This window comes from Wickerhamomyces ciferrii, contig 00116, assembly GCF_000313485.1.
Source record: "Wickerhamomyces ciferrii WGS project CAIF00000000 data, strain NRRL Y-1031 F-60-10, contig 00116, whole genome shotgun sequence".
In the NCBI taxonomy this organism is placed as follows: Eukaryota; Fungi; Ascomycota; class Saccharomycetes; order Phaffomycetales; family Wickerhamomycetaceae; genus Hansenula; species Hansenula ciferrii.
The window spans coordinates 1-20,100 of NW_011887624.1; the positions used below are offsets into that span (position 1 = coordinate 1).

Here is a 20,100-nt window from a genome sequence, read left to right on the forward strand (position 1 = left end):
CATTTAATATTGCACGTGACCTTACAATTCCGAGGTTTCGCGTATTTTACCTAATCAGATTTGTAGGAAAAACTCCAGATCAGCTTTTCAAAATTTAGCATCGGATTAACTTCCAGTAAGGGAAATCGTCCGATTTATATAAACATACACATACACATTATTGTGAAAAATGAAAAATATAAATACTTGCTGGATTCTTCATATTATCCCCAAGATTTTATACTTAATTGTTTTAGTATCGATAAACAACTTTAAATCACTACAATGTCTGGCCAAACTTATTACAAAGATGGATATGATTCCACAATTTCAAATTCACATTCTTGGAGAACTGCTGAAAATTCATCTGCTTATTTGTTACCACATTTGAAACCAACAGATAAAATTTTAGATGTTGGATGTGGACCTGGTACTATTACTTATGGTTTAGCAAAATATATTCCACAAGGTGAAATTATTGGTATTGAACCTACAAGTGAACTAATTGAAGAAGCAATCAATAATAAAGTGGATAGTGATACAGGTCCAAGAGGTAAAGTTAAATTTGAAGAAGCATCAGCTTTTGAATTACCTTATGAAGATGAATCATTTGATGTTGTTCATGCTCATCAAGTTATTATTCATTTATCAGAACCTTTAAAGGCTTTAAAAGAGATGAAAAGAGTTTTGAAAAAAGGTGGGTATCTAGCTTTAAGAGATTCAGAATTAAGATCTGCATTGGTTTATCCTAAACAATATGAAGATCCAATCAAATATTACTTTGATAAAATCAGATCAGAATATACATCAATCGATGCAGCATCAACATCGAAGCAATTTACAATTGATGCTGGTTTCAAACCTGAAGATATTGTCAATACCACCTCAACTTGGTGTATTTCAAGTAGATATGATAGATCATGGTTTTCTGAAATTTATATTAAAAGATCAACTAAATTAAATTTCAAGCCTGAAGATAAATATGATCAAGCTCAATTAGAAACTGCATGGAAACAATGGGCTGATGATGATTATAGTTGGTTTGTCTTACTACATGGTGAAGTTATTGCCAAAAAGAACTAGGTTCATATGATATATATATATTATCTATATAAGTCAATCCAAAATTATCAATTCAATATATATATATATATATATAATATCTATATAAGTCAATCCGAAATATATAAATTCAATACTCTCTAAAAGCTTTTCAATCTGTAGTTTTGTTAATATTCGATATGATCAATCTTGATTCGCATATGCTATTAACATCAGCTACATACTTTCGAAATATTGAAAAACTTTTCGAAAAACATACAGTACTCAATTCATATTAGATTCTAAGATATACGTGAACATGAGATTATCGCATCAAATATTTTTTTCTGAACTTTTTTTCACATCACCTGCACTTGCTTCAGAATCTTCAATTTTACCATCATCTTCAATATCTTTAAGTGGAACACTTCTGAAAAATCCACTTCTTAATTTCAAATGTTCAATATAACCACCACCAATTGCAAAAAAAACACTAACTAAAGCTAAACAAGCAGACATGATATTTCCCTTTTTAACAAAAGGTTGATCTTGAGTTGGGAATGCAAAAATTGGAACAAATGAAGTAAAAGCATAAACAAAAGCATTCATAACAGCACCAACAAATGCTCTTTTAGAAGGTTCCCCCATTGTAGCTTCGTTAACCCATGTCCATGCTTGTGCACCATTGGCATAAATACCTATAAGATAATATAGTGTCCATCTACCAGCACGATCTGAAGGATGAACTAGTGTTGTTGCTAATGCAATCCCTAAACAAAACATTACAATACCGTTGAATGCGATGATTATCCATCTTTTACCTTTTAATAAATCATCTGATATATATCCTTGAATCACAGTTGCAAGGATTCTTATTGCATATAATGGAGCTGAATAATTATTAATTTGTCCAACTGTATATTCAATATGTGTCTTTGTATTGAAGGATTTAAACCAAAATGGTAATGAACTTGATGGTAATCCTGATAGTGCTTCTAATATAAATGAAATACTGAAAAAATAAACATGCCATGTTCCTAACCAACTTAAGATATCTGATTTTCTAAAAGTAGCATGAATCTTAACTTCTGTTGGTACTCTTTTTTTAGCCAATTCAATTTCTTTATTTGAGAATATCCAATTTGGTTTTTGAGTTCTTGGAATATCAGGCAATAAGAAAACTACTAATACAGCTAATGGTAATGAAATTATACCATCAACAATGAATAACCATCTCCAACCTGCACGACCATGTGTACCATTAAGACCATTATAAGCAGCTGTTTGTAAAAAAGCACTAATTAATGGACCAGTTGAAGTATTAAATTGAATGATTGAAATTCTTTTCGATAATTCTGATTTTGTATACCATGAACTTGCAATATACATCACTGCCGGGAAATGACCAGCTTCTAAAACACCAATGAGAAATCTAATACCATACATAGATTTTGGACCATTAAAACTTGCAGAGCAAAAAGTTAAAACAGACCAACCAATTTCTAAGAAAGCGATATAATAATGTGGAGTTTTCAATTTTGATAATAATAAATTTGATGGAATCTGTGCAATAGCATAACCAATTGACCAACAAGTATTTGCATAGTTTAATTCATTACCATATAAATTTAAATCTTCTTTCATACCTGAGACAAATGCATTATTTATATTGGCTTGATCCAAGTATCTAAGGAAAACACCAGATCCAGCAATAAACATTAGTAGGAAATCTAATTTAAATAAGAACCAACGTTCTTTTTGAGGTTTATCCCATGAATCCCATAATCTACCTTTCCATGAATGTATAGGCGTTTCAACATATGATGAGTCTGAACTGTTTTCAAAATCACTTGATACATTTGAATGATTAATTTTCAAATCATTCTTTATAGTGTCCGTCATTATGATTTAGATCTGATATGCTGAAAGATCAACCTCAATAGATTAAATTTTTCGTTGTTTTATCTTATTTTTATATCTTTGAATATTTGGTAAGCCAAACTAAAGCATCAATATTATTTAGTAGTTATGAATAATTATGGATCTCATCACTGAATCATAAACTATGGCTCCCTTATATCTTAATATGTATATTTAGCCATAAATTTAAAAATTCTTTAGACTAAAGATATGAAGAGGTATTATAATGTATTACTGTTGTATATTTCATCAGACTATTATGTATCTGGTATAAGTTCATTTGTGCAAGCCTAGTTTTCCAAAGGACAATTGCAATACCTTCAATATCAATTCACAGGACCATCAAGTATCTTTTAATAAACTGTGGATCCTGATCAAAATGAACAATGAAACAACCAAATCCGTTACCAAAACAGAAATATCCACAGAAACATGACATAATCAGTATACCATAATCTACTAATGTGTAATCAATTAATGAATTGTAAGCTCAAATACTCATAGATTCTAAAGCATAGAGCATAGAATTTTGATTCTTTATAAATTTCAATTAAATTGAGTAAAAATTATCACCATGACAACAATTCCCATATAAGAAAATTAAAAGAATCGGGAATTTCGTTTAAATTAAAATGTCAAAAAGAACCAAACCATTTCCAATTCATTCAATCAACAAAACCAATTAAATTACTAGCTAATTATTATTATAGACTATAGAATCCCAAATATGTCACTAAGTCCAATTGGTATTGATATCGGTTCTTATAAAACAGTCATCTCTGTAAGTAATTCTTCATATTATATAACCCCATATTTTTCTTTAAACGTGGTGTGAGATCTGAATATTATGAATGAATGAATATTAACAATTAGGGGATCTTAGGTTGTTCAAAATGGAGGTGTTGATGTCTTGTTAAACAGTTATTCAAATCGTTCCACACCAAGTTCCTTAACATTCACTCAACAAGGGATAAGATTATTTGGTGAAGATTCTAAAAATCAAGCTATACAAAATTTTAAAACTACAATATCACAATTTAAACATTTAATTAAATTTAATTCATTGGGTGAATTGGATTTCATAAGTGCTCAGTTGATAAAGCATAATCATGAATTAGGTTTCCAATTGGATAATGAATTTTATGGACCTGTTCAATTATATTCAATGTTTTTAGGAAGTTTGAAAACACAAATTGAAGAAAATGGTATCAAGATTGGGAAATGTATCATTAGTGTCCCAGGGAATTATACTAGTAGAGAACGTGAATTAGTTCATATAGCTGGTTATATCGCAGGTTTGAAAGATTTGGATGTTATAAGTGAATCCGTTGCTGCTGGTATGACATTTGCCACTAAAAATCATGAATCTGGAACTGATGAACAGAAAAGAATCATTGTTGATGTTGGTTATTCTCAATTAAGTATAAGTTTATTGAGAATATCAGAAAGAACCATCATTGTGGAGAGAAGTTTAGTTGATAATAACATTGGTGGTAGAATTATTGATAAATTACTTTGTGATAATTTATTACAAAAAGTTGGTTTAAATTTTGAAATTCATTCAAAACCGTATCAACGAGTTTTAAAAGAATGTGAAAAATTTAAAAAAATCTTAAGTGCTAATCAATTTGTTTCCGTTAATATTGAAAACGTTACAGAGGATAAAGATATTAATACAAGTATTAAAAGAGAAGAATTTGAAGAATGGATTAATGAAATACTTGTTCGTGTTCAACATGATGTCTCTAAATTTTTACACAAGAAGGATCAATTCCAATCAGTTGAATTGATTGGTGGTACTTCCAGGATTCCATCTATTAAAGACATAATTTCCAAAGGTTTTAAAACTGAATTAGGATTAACTTTAAATCAAGATGAAGCTATAAGTTTAGGTGATGCATATTTATCAGCAGTTTTTACCAAGAATTTACAACAATCACATTATAAGATTCAAGATTTAAATTTACACAAGATTGATTTTTTCATTCATAAAGAAAAATTTGAAAATGTATTTCCTAAAAATAAAAAAATTCCTCAACAACAAACTTTGGAATTTAATATTGATAATGATTTTACTATTGAAGCAAGAGATAAACATATCATACTTGGACAATGGAGATTAACAGGATTTGATAAATCAGGTCCAACATTTGTTCAAGTACAATTTTTATTAAATTTACAAGGTGAATTAGAATTAATTCAAGCAGATCAAGTTGAACAAACAACATCATCAAAATTCACAAGTGTATTTGGTGGTAAAGATCAATTTCAATCAGTTAATCAATTGAAATCTCAGATAGTTCCATTGATTAGTAAATCACATATTCATCATTTTATTAAACAAGAAGCAAAACTTCAAAAAATTGATCTGGCTGATAAATTAAATAAAGAAACTAAAAATCAATTAGAATCTACAATATATAGAACAAGAAGAAAATTAACTAATGATGAATTACAATCTCAATATGGTTCTATATTGGATCAATTAGAAGATTGGTTATATGAAGATGGAGATGAAGCACCAACAGAGACATACAAAGAGAAACTAGCATATCTTGAACAGTTACCATTGTGATATCTCCCCATGATCTTCCCCCAGGGTCCTCATGATCTGCTTCGTCACTTAAATAAAAACGTTTTTAACAATATAAAAGTACTTTCTTTATACCCCAGATTAAACCGTCACCGGTCAATTTTTTTTCCTCTTCGTCTGTAAGATCCTGCCCGTTGTCCGCTGCCCAGAGCCCGCTCTGCCCGCTCTGCCTAACAAATTAATGGACAGTAAGTCAGTTTCTCATTGGCCACTGCCCGGTTCTTATCCGTGCCGTCTGTGTGTGTATCTGCCTAGCTGCCACCTATCCGCCTAGATTTTAACAAGCCTCCGCCTACTCTTTGCCTACTCTCTGCCTACGCTCTGCCCACCACCCGGCACACATCGGTAACCATCGGTCAGCTTTTCCCTTCCTTTGAATACCGAGATCCATACAAAACTTCATCAACGGTTAACAAACAATCTAGTAACAATCTGAACAATCTAAAACATTTGACACAAACGTCAAAAACAGCACTATAAACTCCAAAACATAACCCTTAACACTCACAAACAGTTAAGCAGTCTTTCTACAAACAATTACACAACATTCCTCTTGTCCAAGTGTATCTTTATTTTCAAAAGTGAGCCGTTCATGGTGCCATACACGGCTCTTTTCTTTTTATCTCACACAAAAAAATTTTACCAAAAGAAACAAAGTGACACCAAAAAAGACTCATCGTAGTAAAGAACCGATGAACTGGTGATTCAAAGTGGGTGAGTAATAAACCCTTAACCTTTAACGGGACAAGATCTTGCATTTGGTTTAAAACTCAAATTTTTCATTCATTTATATATTTTTTCATATCCACATTATTGAATCTACCTTTAATACCCATAATCATATACTTATAAGATTTATACACAAGATGTCTTCTTCAAAAGACATTATAAAAGATGATGTGGTATCATCAAGTGATACACCATATCAATCAAATCAATCAGATACTACTCCAAAACAATCAATTGGTTCAAGTTTTATAAATTCTTTTAAAAGATTAGAATTTGATGAATCTTTACTTACACCAGATATGACTGAAGCTGAAAAAATTGAAGTTAGATTAGCTCATACTCCATTACAAAGATCTTTAAAACAAAGACATTTACAAATGATTTCAATTGGTTCTTCAGTGGGGACTGGTCTTTTCGTTGGTTCAGGTTCTGCTTTAAGAACTGGTGGTGCTGCTTCTTTACCAATTGCTTGGTCAATTGTTGGTACTTTCCTTTTCGCTGTTATTCATGCTTTAGGTGAATTAGCTGTTACTTATCCAACTCCTGGTGCTTTTTCTGCTTATGCTACAAAATTTATTGATCCTTCATGGGGTTTTGCTATGGGTTGGAATTATGTTTTCTTATGGTTAGTTGTTCTTCCTTTAGAAGTTATTGCTGCTTCTTTAACAATTCAATTTTGGAATGAATCAATTAATCCTGTGGCATGGGTTGTTATATTTTATGTTTTAATTATGACAATTAATTTATTTGGTGTAAAAGGTTATGGTGAAGCTGAATTTATATTTTCATTAATTAAAGTTGTGGCAATTATTGGATTTTTAATCCTTGGTATTGTATTAGTTTGTGGTGGTGGACCTTCAGGTGGATTTGTTGGTGGTAAATATTATCATGATCCAGGTGCATTCACTCATGGATTTAAAGGGTTTTGTTCCGTCTTGGTTGTTGCTTCATATGCCCTTGGTGGTTCTGAATTAATTGGTGTTACAGCTGCTGAAACTAAAAATCCAAGAAAATCTTTACCAAGTGCTATTAAACAAGTTTTCTGGAGATTAATGTTATTTTACTTAGGTGGGTTAACTCTAGTCTCTTTATTAGTTAAGGCAACTGATAAAAGATTATTAAGTAGTTCATCTGCAGATGCTTCAGCTTCTCCATTTGTTATTGCTATCAAAAATGGTGGTATTAAAGGTTTACCATCAGTTATGAATGTTGTTATCTTAATTTCTGTTCTTTCTGTGGGTAATTCAGCTGTTTATGGTTGTTCAAGAACTTTAACTTCATTAGCTGCTCAAGGTTTAGCACCAAGTATTTTTGGATATATTGATCGTATGGGTCGTCCAATCTTTGGTATTGCATTAAATGGTATTTCTGGTTTATTATGTTTTATTGTGGCAAATAGAAAAATTCAAAATGAAGTTTTCACTTGGTTATTAGCTATTTGTGGGTTATGTATTATTTTCACTTGGTTAACAATTTCAATTTGTCATGTTCGTTTTAGATTAGCTATGAAAGCTCAAGGTCGTTCATTAAGAGATTTAGCATTCACTTCACATGCTGGATTTTGGGGTTCAGTTTATGCAATTGTCTTGATGATTTTAGTCTTGATTGCACAATTTTGGATTTCATTATTCCCAATTGGTGGTCAACCAAATGCAAGAGCTTTTTTCGAAAATTATATTGGATTCCCAGTGTTTTTTGCATTGTATTTTGGTAGAAAATTATGGACAAGAAAATTTTGGGAATTTACTCCATTAAATCAAATAAATTTAGATTCTGGTAGAAAAGATGTTGATACTGATTTATTAAGACAAGAATTAGATGAAGAAAAAGAATATATTAAATCAAGACCATTTTGGTATAGAACTTATAGATTCTGGTGTTGAAAGAATATTTATCTTTCTTATTTGTTGTTTGGTTTTTTTGCATTGATTTTAACTCTATTTTTTTATATATACTTATAAGTTTAGGCTCTGTTTATATGGGCTTGAATTGTTTTTTGCATTTTAATGATCTGGAATGATTTACCTGCATGTCACTTATTGACAATTTGTTTTATAACAATTATTTAATACTTAATGAAAAAGTTTAATGAATTTAAATCATCAATGTAGTTGAATTTTAATTATCTACAATCATTAATATAAATTCGTAACAATCATTAAAATTAAATATATATATATATAACAGGTGGAAAAGATCACTTATTTGACCTAACTCTTTGTAAACTATTCAACAATTTATCATAAACTTCATCAACTTCAACACTTTGAATTCCATCTTGACTTTCTAAATCACTATCAATAGTACCACCAATAGAACTTGAATAACCTGAAGTAACATTACTTGAATTATTTATTGAATTCAAATCTTTTGATTCTTTTAATGATTCTTTTATAGTTGGATAAATTTTTTCTAAATTAAATCTATGATCATTAACATTATCAATTAAATCAGTAATGGAATTTATACCTTTTGCTTTTATAACTGCATCTCTTAATTCTTCACCTGATGGTAATTTTGCCCATGATGATAAATCTTGTTTATTAACAGTACATTGTTGACCTTGAGGTTGACCTTGAGGATGACTTTCTGGTTGACCTTCGGTTTGACTCTGGGGTTGAGTTTGAGGTTGAGTTTGAGGTTGATCTTCAGGTTGTGATTGTAATTGAGGTTTAACATGTTGTGGTTCAGGTCTTAATAAATTTGAACTTTGAATAGGTTGATCATTTGGATATAATTGTCTTTGTTGTTGAACAAAAAAACCCCATCTATGAAATTCACCTTCTTCTTCTTCTTGCTTTTTAGCTTGAATTGAAGTTTGTGATACAGATCTTAATAAAATTGGTTTACCTGTGGCAACATCAATTGGAGTTTCTTTACCTTCATTTAATTCTGTAACCATTTGATGAGGTTGAACATCTTGACCTGTGACTATTGCTGAGTTGATCAAATTATTAGAACCTTGGTTTGTTGAAATATTTGCTGAATTTGATATACTTGATGTTGGTTGTGAAGTTGTTGTTGAACCATCATCATTTAAATTTTGGAAAATTTCTAAAATTTTTAATAATGAATTATCCAAGAAATAAAATCTTAATAAATCTTCTTTTTCTTGTAATGATAATAATTTTTGTTCTTGTTTTGTTAATAATTCATCAATAGTTTTATTAATATTTAATCTACTTTCATTAATTTTATTTAAAAATTTCTTCTTTAAGAATTTTTTACTAAATTCATCATTTTCAATTTCATTTGTTTGAAATTTTTCTAATAATTTACTTGCAGTTTCTGCAATTAATGAACCATCAAATAAAATATCATCATGAGAATCTAAATGATGATCATCATCACCATGCATAGTTCTTTGCATATTTCTCATTAAACAAACTGCAATTCTTGAGCTAATTTTATCATCAATCAAATCAAAATCAACATCTAAATTAACTATAGTCTTGGATGATTTAATTGCACTATAAATAGTTGCAGCTGCTGCATAACTAATTGAAGATTGATTCATAATACTTAAATGAATTAAATGTGAACATTTTGGAATAATCCCACTTAAGATACCAAAACTTTGTGAACTTAATTCATTTGAATCTAAATGTAATCTTTGTAATGCAGGGAATCTTGGTAAATATTTATTTAAATATGGCATAATTCCAGGGAAAATATTTTTTAAATTACTTAAATCTAAAAATCTTAAATTTGGTAATTTTGAAACAGATCTAATTAATAATGCAACATCTTCAACATTATCCAACATTGTTGAATTAAAAGATAAAGATTCTAAATTTGAATTTTCACAATTTGCTAATTTTTTAATTAATGGTTTTAATTTACCATCAATTGATAAATCATTAAAACCTAAATCAATACCTTCAATTTTGGAATTTGGATCAGTAATTAAATTAGAAATTTTTTTAATTTGTTCATAATTTAATTCCATTGAAACAAGACCTAATCTTTTAGTTTGTAATGAAATTCCCTGGTCAATTAATTGCATAAATTCTAAATGAGGGATTTTACAACCATTTAAAATTAATTCTTGTAATCCACCTCTATAATATAAAGTATCAATAAATAATGACCAATCCATTTGAGATCTATGTTGACTTATTGGTAATTCAGATTTAATTTTCATTTGTGATATATCTAATTTTAATAATGATTTATTTCTTGATAAAAATTTACAAAGAAATTTCCAAGCAATTATATCTAATGGAACATTTTTTAATGAAATTTTTTCAATTGTTGTTGAATTAATTAATGATGATAATAAGATTTTTAACATTTCTGAATTCATTGTAACATTATCTAATATAAGTGTCTTTATAGGAACAATTGCAATAAAATCACTAAATGAATAAACATCAATTAAAGTTGGTTTAGGGTTAAGCATTTTTAAAACTGATAATGGAGAATGTTTATTTTTTAATTGTTTTAAAGTAGCAGGAATTGGTAAAATTTCTCTTAAATGACAACAACGAGTATAAATTAATTCTAATGGGATATTTGTTAATTGATGATCTTTGGGGTCTTCTTCATAATGATGTTCATGTAAATGAATAGGTTTATCAATTTCCACATTATTAGCATCAGTTTCAATTTCTTCTTCAATTTCATCTTCAATTGTAGCTTTTTCATTTTTTTTCAAAAGTTTAAAATTTTTAACTTCATGAGCAATTCTCTTTGCAGCAAAATGAGCTTCTTGAGCATGTTTATCAGATTCTTCTAAAGCTCTTCTTTGAGATTCCATAACTAATTTTAATTCTTTTTCATCATATTTTTTACCATGTTCTAAAGTTTGAGATTCATTTGTAATACCAACATTTAGTTTTGATGGGCCAGCGATAAGATCTTCAACAACTATAACATTACCTCTTTTAGGTCTTCTTGATGGAATTTGTTGTGGTGGATCATCAGGTAATTTATCCAAGGCAAATGTAACACGACGAAGTTTTATATTTGATAAATTTGATATGGGTAATGAAGATCTATTTGGATTTTTATTTAATATTATACGTTCTTGATTTTGTGATTGTTGTTGTTGTTGTTGTTGTGATTGTTTAGGAGATCTATGTATTGAATTTAACAAAAATGCAGAATTTGGTGATATTGAATCAATTGATGAAGGTAAAGATTTTGGAGTTGTTGGCATTGATTTTGGAGTTGATGGGATTGAAATTGGTTCTGGAGATTTTGGTCTTGAAATTTGTTGAACTTGTACAGGAGTTGATTGAGGTTGAGATTGAACATTTGATTTTGAACTCTTTAATTTTGAAAATGCACTAAATATTGATTTTTTAGGTTTTGTAGGTGCTTGAGGTTGTGTTTGTGGAGTTGTTTGTTGATGATGATTATGTTCATTTAATGAGTTTGATCTTTTTAAACTTGAAGATATTGATCTTTTACTAGAAGATGAAGATAATGGAGCACCATTTGATAAATTTGAGCTTGAACTTGACGGTGGTTTTAATTTAGATGAATCGGAAGCAGATCTTGGTCTATTTTTGATTTCATTTGATAATATTGATCTATGATGTTCATGATGATTGATTGTATTATTAACATCACCTTGATTACCAATATGTGGAGTTGAATTTGAATTTGAATTTGAATTTGTAGATGAAGATGAAGTTGGTTTTTGGATAGCAGAATCATTTGAAATAGTTGGACTTGGTATTAATGAGCCATTTGAACCATTAACAGCTGTATTTAAAGATATTTTATCCTTTATAGAAGAACCATTTTGACCATTTTGACCATTATTTGATATACCATTACCATTTGATTTTTTAGTGGACTTTTTCTTTCCTCTATAGAACCAATCGACATTCAAACTTGAAGCATCTTCATGTATTGAAGTCATTTAGTAAAAATGTGTATGATTATTGTTTTGTTTTGATTATTGTTTTGATTGATAATGGATTTTATGTTTTTCTTTGCTTTTAGCGATATGGAATTGATTAGCTTTTGATACCTAATTATCCGGGCGGCTAGCTAATAAACGGATGGAATAATTGTTTGTTGAATATTTTGAACTATGAATATAATAATAAGCTGAGAATGATGAAGCTAATTTGATTGATTGAAAATGAATTTGAAAAGAATATTTAGTTTAGTTTTTTGTTTATTTTAAAATTTGTTGTGTGCTTTTTTGATGCTTTTTTAAAATTATTAAATTTTGTTTTTTGAAATCGGTTGCAAAAATGTTTGAAAATTGAATTTCTGTTGATTAAAATTAAATCCGTTTCTGCCTAAAATCCTTATTAATTAATTGTTCTGTCTATCTCTGCCTAGCTGTCTCTGCCTAGTGTTCAACTACTTCTATCTACTGTCTACACTCTAACTTCCCTCAAGTCCTCTTTCTAGTGGATAACACTAATCTACTTGTTAAATAGTACTTATTCCGTTACCTTAATTACTCTTACTCTTCTATTGTCTAGACTCTAGCTCTATTGTCGTTGGAGTTAACAACCAGCATTTATAACCAGCCTAATTGTCCACCTAGAACTATCTGCCTAGAACTCTGCCTAGAACTCTCTGTCTAGCGTGTATCTGGTCAATTCTCTGCCTAAACTGCACAATGACTTCATATTTCCCCACTATTAAATTAGTACGGAACAACTTTTTTTTTTAAAAAGGAAATTATTGGCCATTAAACAAGAAGTTCATAAAATACTACTGATATCAATATTTTGAACTACGATACTAAACAATCAATAAACAATTATCAAATAATATTAAACATAAGACTATGGTTATTTCAAAGTCAAGTGTATAAATGATCAGCCTTTCTTCACAATAAGCCAAGAGTACTTCCGTAATTCCATCATTCCATCCCACATCCCACACATGCTCAATTGTTCATATTGATCATTGGTGTAAATCTTTATTCATATCAAAATTACACTAATACAAAAATAAATTGCCCCCTAAACGCTGAATCTGGGGTTATCCATAAGCTACTACTAGTAATAATGAAATGAACGTTTAAATATAACTTATAATGTATTATGATGATTATTGTATTGTCTATTACAAATTACCATATTATACTAATTGATAATTGCTTATCAAGATAATTTCCTAATATAAATAAAATTCCGAGCATATTCACGTGACTTAAAAATCAAATCCGGTCTCAAATATATTAATTTATTTAAATATAGAAATTTGTTAGTAAATATATTGTTTTTAATACATTTATATTATTTAGAAATGCCATTGTATTTATATCGTCTTTTAAAATCACTAAATTCGAACTTTTGAAATTTCATAATTTTTAATTTAGTGCAAGTTGAAAGTTAAAATAAAATTTTGAAAGTCAATAAAAATATGGAATTTTAAAAAATTCAAAAAAAATCTATTGATTTTATTAGATATGTAAAATATTTGTCAAGTTAAAATACTAATATCAATTTTCCAAATTGATAAACCTCTTTTAAAGCTATTTTAATTAAAAAAGTAAATATATTCAAATTTGATACCCGCGAATTTTAAATTATATAGCATGTACGTCAATTTGGGTGCAAGTGTGCAAGTAGTACATATACTAGATTAATGTTCACTTGAAAGATTCAATTTCAACTATATATTATTCAATTAACCTGCAAAGTCAAATGCATATTCAATAAGCTTCATTCATTCAGTTCTCTGAGCTGTGCTGACTTTAATTTATACTTTCAAATCAATATATCAAGAAACCTCTCCAATTTCTTTTATTACCAATTATCAAATGAATGTTTAAACTATATAATTACAAGACATTTCTATGTGATAAAGATATACTGATATTATATAAAAATTCTAATTTACAAAATAGAATTGAAAACCTACCTGATTAAATCATTAGTAAAATGGATTCATTATATTATTGAATCAATAGATAATTTATAACTGATTTAAGAACTTAAGAACTTTATAATGTTTCTACCTTCTGCTATACTTCTTGTCATAATTTGAGGCTTTGAGTGTATTGTGTATTGTATATACATAAGATTTATACTGTATGAATACTAGATCAACATATTACTTTTGGTATTTTATGTTTCAGTATAAGGTTGTACTCATAAAATTTTATCAACGCATGGATTTAAATAAACATATCTTTATTTCAGATTCATTTAACATTTTGAATTATTGTAGTTAGTTCCATCTCTTTATATGGAATATCAATTATAATCGTTACTAAAATCACTACATGTTTCTTTTGCAATTGAAATATAAAATCACACTTTTAAAACGATGTAAAGTTATTATAAACATTTAATCAATCAATTCCTTAAGCGCTATGTATATTATATGAGCTTATTAACTCAATCATATATATCTTAGATTTCTTTATCAACTGAAGTATCAATGATTTTCTCAATATACAAGATATAACATATGAAAGAATCAGCTTTAATCTAACTCACAGACTCACAGTATGATGTAACTAGTAAGTCAGATTATAACTGGGAGAGAAAAACTAGTTTCAAAGAGAAATCAAAATCTTAGGTAATTGAAACAAATGTACTTATATAAATGTGTATTTAAAAAGTTGATCAAAAATATGGATATTTGAATCTAATTTTATAGCTGATCAGTTTCAGGGCGGTAAATGTACAAAAGCCATATACACAAAAACAAACTTCTATTACTATAATGTATAAACTACAAAAAATCATGAAAATAAATTAAAGAAATAAAACAACTAAGAATATTAATCTGATATATACTAACAATAAGTATATAGCTAGTTAATATCAAAGATTTGAATCTTAATTGTTTGAATGTATATTGATATAAAAACAATTTAAAGTTCTTTATTAATTATAACAAACTTCAAAAGGATCTAACTATAGTTGATTTTATAACATGTATAGAAATAACACAGGAATAAATGAACCAACAAAAAAAAAATTAGTGACATATTAGCACGCATATTTATTTCTCAACCATTATATAGATTCAAAGAAATAATTGATCAATGTCGATAAATTATAATGTTTTCATAATTATTTGTAGCCGGAAAACAAGCTATATATATAATTTTTGATGGCAATTCAATCATCTAAAATATAAAAATTGCCACAAACTCGAATTAATTGAATCATCTATAAATTAGCCGCTGAGTGAATAATTTTATATAGTTGTACTTACAAAATAAAGATACCAATCATATTATAATTAATACATGAATTAATATAATCGATTCTATATTTGGATTAAGTACTCTAGGCAATGAAAGTCCAAATAAATATCAGTTAAGATCAATTTCAATTAATTCACTTTATATCATATTTTGTTAAAGCTGATGATAAGAAACTAAAATATAATTTTGCATTGATTATATTGATTACCCATTTCTAACATAAGCGAGACCCCGGGATTTGAGAAATAGATCGGATGCGATAAATTTTATATTATAAAGACAAAGGAACTAGAAATACAATTATTTTGAAGAAGTATCAAAAGTTTGTAATGACCTTGAATTATAATACGAAATAAATGATTCATTCATACTATAGACCATGATGATTGTTTTCTTAGTTTGTAGTACTAGATTCATGACTCAACTGGTTGTTAATTATTAAAACCCCGATTACACCCACAATTCTAGATCCAGCCAATCAAAAATTCTTCCCTTTTTAATTACAAATCATAGAATATCAGACATCATACAACAAGATGAAGGGATAAACTACAATAACATAAATTTAATAAATACAGAAACGAATTCCATTCGTTATATAATTTCGTATTCCATTAATAAACTAAATCAGTAAAACTTCATACATACAAATCCAAAACCCCTCAAAAAAATAACTAAAAATGTTAAATGAACTGTAGTCATTTAAACACCTTTTTTTTCATTTATTTTCTTCTTTGATTCAGGTTATTGGATTGTAAAGAAAAAACAACCATATGATACAACTTGTTCTTTTTTTTTTGTATTTTGTAATATTTTTTTTTTTTTGAATATTGAAAGTTAAAACTCCAAATTTGTAAAAGTTAAAGAAATAAAAGAATAAAAAACAAAACCCCATGATGAAATAAAATGTTAAGAAAAACCAAAAATAAAATGCCTATGTTTAAGATGTGATTATAAAACTATGTTAATGATATTGAAATGAACTCCGGAGGGGGAAGAAATTTCTTTAAGTGGATGGACGGAATTGTTTAGTTTTATAATCTTTAATAGCAGCTTTAACAGCATCTTCAGCCAACATAGAACAATGTAATTTAACAGGTGGTAAACTTAATTCTTGAGCAATTTCTTTATTTTTAATAGCAGCAGCTTCTTCTAAAGTTTTACCTCTTAATAATTCAGTAACAAATGATGAACTTGCAATTGCTGAACCACAACCAAAAGTTTTAAATTTAACATCATTAATGACACCAGTAGCATCATCAACTTCAATTTGTAATCTCATAACATCACCACATGCTGGTGCACCAACTAAACCTGTACCAACATTTATAGATTTTTTATCTAATGATCCAACATTACGTGGATTTTGATAATGATCAATAACTTTTGGATGATAAGCTCTTGTTTGATTGACGATTGGTCTGAATGTAGTTCTTAAAACACTTGATTGTAATTGTCTAAACATTTTGTTTTTTGAAATAATTAATTATGATTTATAAAAATGACTAATTTTATTATTATTTGCCGTTATAAAACAATTAGATCTGATAACAATTGTAAGCAATTTCAAACTCTTTTATATTTTTAAAAATGGAACTTTTCGAAAAATAAAAATGACCGTTTACCGGAATTGAGAAGAAAGAGCGCGAAAGAGCGCGAAAGAGTGGTAAACCCGTGTCAAACAGAGTCAAAAAATGGCAGATTCGCGAGGAAATTACCCGTCAAATGGAATTTTCGGAGTTGATTCTCAAATAGGAAACCGAGGTCCGATAAATTCAATTAAATCATATATACTGAATCATTATTTATACAACATTATGGAAATATGAACGACCTTTAGCAATACCAGCTTTAACAATCTTGGAAATTTCATCAGCATCTGAAGTTATACCAGTTAAATTTTCATAACCATCTTCTGTAACTAAAATATCATCTTCAATTCTAACACCACCAATTGGATAATATTTCTTCATAATTTCTTCATTAACATATTTACGTTTATTCACATCTTTAAATCCATTTTCAACCAAGAATGGTGAAAAATAAATACCTGGTTCATCTGTTACAACATAACCTTTTTGTAATGTTCTTCTTAATCTTAAATATTGTAATTTTTCATCTGGATCTTCATAATTTGGATGTCCACCAACATCATGTGTATCCATACCTAATAAATGTCCAAGTCCATGAGGGAAAAAAATTGTTGATGCTCCACTTTCATAGATCTCTTCCTTTGTACCATTATGGAATATACCTAATTTTAAAAATCTTTCAATTAAAACTTTATGAGCTAATAAATGTAATTCATCCCATGATTGACCTGGTTTAATTAATTCTAAAGTTTTATCTTGCATTTCTTTAACTGAATCATAAATTTCACGATGTTCTTTAGACCATTCACCATTTATTGGGAAAGATCTTGTAACATCAGCTGCATAATTTTCCCATTCTGCACCTGCATCAATTAAAATACTTTGTTTTGTACCTAAATCATCATCATTTTTAACATAATGTAAAGTACCACAACTTGGACCTGAACAACAAATTGGATCATAAGCTGTATGTTTAGAACCTTGACGAATTGCATGATACATAAATTCAGCATGAATATGAGTTTCATTAGTTTCAATTGGTAAAGCTGACATCACAGCATAATGACAATTATCAGTAATTTTAGCAGCTTTACGTAATAATTCAATTTCATATGAATCTTTAATAATTCTTGATTCATCCAAGGCATAAAATAATTCAGTTTGACCTGGAGTTAATTGATTTTTATAAATTTGATTATTTTTATCAATATCAGTTGTTAAATTAACATCATATTTTGATAAATAATTTGGAATTTCATTTGAATAAACAACTTTATCAACATCAAATTTCTTGGAAGCATCTTCAATTGATAAAGGTAATCCAGACCACATAACATCATCTTGATCAATTTCTGGTAAAAATAAAACTAATTCTTCTTTATTTAAATCATAAAAAACATGAGAACCTGGAATATTAACACCAGTAAGATAGAAGAAATAACGTTCTTGTTTGAAAGGTTTAGATGAATCACTATATTTATCAGATTCTTGTAATGAACCACTTAAAAAGATTGAAGTTTTAGATAAATCTGATAATTTAGTTTGTAAATGATGTTTAACATTCAAGGCATGTTGTCTTGCAGGATAACGTTGAGGGATTGTCATTGTTGAATATAGCTTTGGTAAAATGGATGATCTGAAACTATTTGAAAAAGAACCAATAGACCTTTGCAAATTGTTCATATCAATCTATTATAAAAGTGGAATCTTACGAGTATATAAAAGTATTTCCCATACTATTTTTATTTTTATTTGCCGTGTTTTCAGATAGGGCAACAATTTCTACTCCGAGATGAACATTCCAATAAACTATGGCACCATGGCACATTTTTAAATACTTTAACAATCTACAATTATGACAATAATTTAAAGAACTAATCCATTAATTATTAACTATATAAATTCTTAAAAATTAAATTTAGTTTTCAGCTTTGAAAGCAGCAATTTTAGCAGCAATTTTAGCGTCACGTTCAGCTTTAGTTAATTTATATTGTTTGTATTTTTTAGATTCAGCAGCGTATTGTTCTTTGGTGAATTTCTTTTCAGTTGGTTTGAAAGATGGGTCAGCTCTGATAGCAGCATGAGCTTCAATGTAGATGTCTTCAATGGCATCAGCTTCAATGTCATCATCTAAGTAACCTTGGAATAATTCTCTGAATCTTTCTTCATCATCATCAGCTAATTCTTCCATGTATTCAGCAACATGACCACCCATGATGTATTTTCTTAAGGTTTCAGCATCTAATTCTTCACCTTCGATATCCCAACCTGGGAATCTGTTTTCAGAGTGAGGAATGTATAAACCACCATCAGCAGCACCTTTTAAAGCACCGAAGACACGAGCACCAGTGGTAGTTCTTTGTAAACCAACATCTAAGAAAACTTTGAATGGACGTGGACCATCTTCAACAGCTTCGGTTAAAGCGTATTCACCCTCAACTTCTTCAACACCTGGGTAGATTTCATCTAAACCTAATTTTTGTAAAGCTCTTCTGGCAACTAATAAACCAGTAGCGTAAGCAGCAGCCCAGTTAGTTAAACCATGTTTAATACCGTATCTTGGTAATTCATGAGCATAAGCAGCAGTTAAAACGAAATCACCAACAATTTGGGATGAAACGATTTGACAGATGATATCTTTGTTGGTGAATCTAACAACTAATCTATATTTTGGAGTGTTGTATTTAGCTTTGTGTTGAGCAACTAAACGTTTTCTTTGGTAGTAATCAGTTTTACCTTCAGCTCTACGTCTGAAAGGGGTTTGGAAACGTGAGTGGTAAGCAGAGGTTTTTTCAGCTTTTTGGAAGGCCATTGTGAATAATATGTCTTTGACGGTGAAGTCTTTAAAATAAGGGTATCAATAGTTAAGAAACTTGACCTTTTTTAAATTTTTCACTATGTTCGTGATGATTGATGAAAAAAAAAAAAAATTGGTGAGAATTTCCGCGAATTGGGAGCCAACTTTTCAAGCAATAGTTTTGGTGTAAGGGTGTGATGCTATGGGATAGTCAGGTGATATGATATAGGGCGAAAAATTAGCATAATATTGAAAGGAATACTAATTAATTATTATAGATCTGAACAACAAATCAATAGGTTAGTCT

At 28.7% G+C, this 20,100-nt stretch overlaps 8 protein-coding genes across 8 annotated transcripts; 3 read left to right on the forward strand and 5 right to left on the reverse strand.

Moving 5' to 3' along the window:
- Positions 1-264: 264 nt before the first annotated feature.
- BN7_3793 (class I SAM-dependent methyltransferase) lies at positions 265-1,062 on the forward strand (the record flags this gene model as incomplete). The annotated part of the gene is made up of 1 exon (XM_011275566.1): positions 265-1,062. One exon carries the CDS (start codon positions 265-267, stop codon positions 1,060-1,062), a length of 798 nt encoding a protein of 265 aa, XP_011273868.1.
- A 291-nt stretch (positions 1,063-1,353) lies between these two features.
- Positions 1,354-2,922, reverse strand: BN7_3794 (Pantothenate transporter; the record flags this gene model as incomplete). Its single annotated transcript, XM_011275567.1, has 1 exon — positions 1,354-2,922. One exon carries the CDS (start codon positions 2,920-2,922, stop codon positions 1,354-1,356), a length of 1,569 nt encoding a protein of 522 aa, XP_011273869.1.
- A 745-nt stretch (positions 2,923-3,667) lies between these two features.
- On the forward strand, positions 3,668-5,515 carry BN7_3795 (Chaperone protein; the record flags this gene model as incomplete). Its single annotated transcript, XM_011275568.1, has 2 exons — positions 3,668-3,725; positions 3,840-5,515. The coding sequence occupies 2 exons, from the start codon at positions 3,668-3,670 to the stop codon at positions 5,513-5,515; spliced, it is 1,734 nt and encodes a 577-aa protein (XP_011273870.1).
- An 884-nt stretch (positions 5,516-6,399) lies between these two features.
- Positions 6,400-8,145, forward strand: BN7_3796 (putative histidine permease; the record flags this gene model as incomplete). Its single annotated transcript, XM_011275569.1, has 1 exon — positions 6,400-8,145. The coding sequence occupies one exon, from the start codon at positions 6,400-6,402 to the stop codon at positions 8,143-8,145; it is 1,746 nt and encodes a 581-aa protein (XP_011273871.1).
- Positions 8,146-8,459: 314 nt separating this feature from the next.
- On the reverse strand, positions 8,460-12,134 carry BN7_3797 (protein phosphatase regulator GIP3; the record flags this gene model as incomplete). Its single annotated transcript, XM_011275570.1, has 1 exon — positions 8,460-12,134. The coding sequence occupies one exon, from the start codon at positions 12,132-12,134 to the stop codon at positions 8,460-8,462; it is 3,675 nt and encodes a 1,224-aa protein (XP_011273872.1).
- Positions 12,135-16,410: 4,276 nt separating this feature from the next.
- BN7_3798 (iron-sulfur cluster assembly scaffold protein) lies at positions 16,411-16,869 on the reverse strand (the record flags this gene model as incomplete). The annotated part of the gene is made up of 1 exon (XM_011275571.1): positions 16,411-16,869. The coding sequence occupies one exon, from the start codon at positions 16,867-16,869 to the stop codon at positions 16,411-16,413; it is 459 nt and encodes a 152-aa protein (XP_011273873.1).
- Positions 16,870-17,209: 340 nt separating this feature from the next.
- Positions 17,210-18,601, reverse strand: BN7_3799 (putative Xaa-Pro dipeptidase; the record flags this gene model as incomplete). The annotated part of the gene is made up of 1 exon (XM_011275572.1): positions 17,210-18,601. The coding sequence occupies one exon, from the start codon at positions 18,599-18,601 to the stop codon at positions 17,210-17,212; it is 1,392 nt and encodes a 463-aa protein (XP_011273874.1).
- Positions 18,602-18,914: 313 nt separating this feature from the next.
- On the reverse strand, positions 18,915-19,808 carry RPL5 (60S ribosomal protein uL18; the record flags this gene model as incomplete). The annotated part of the gene is made up of 1 exon (XM_011275573.1): positions 18,915-19,808. One exon carries the CDS (start codon positions 19,806-19,808, stop codon positions 18,915-18,917), a length of 894 nt encoding a protein of 297 aa, XP_011273875.1.
- Between the last annotated feature and the right edge of the window lie 292 nt (positions 19,809-20,100).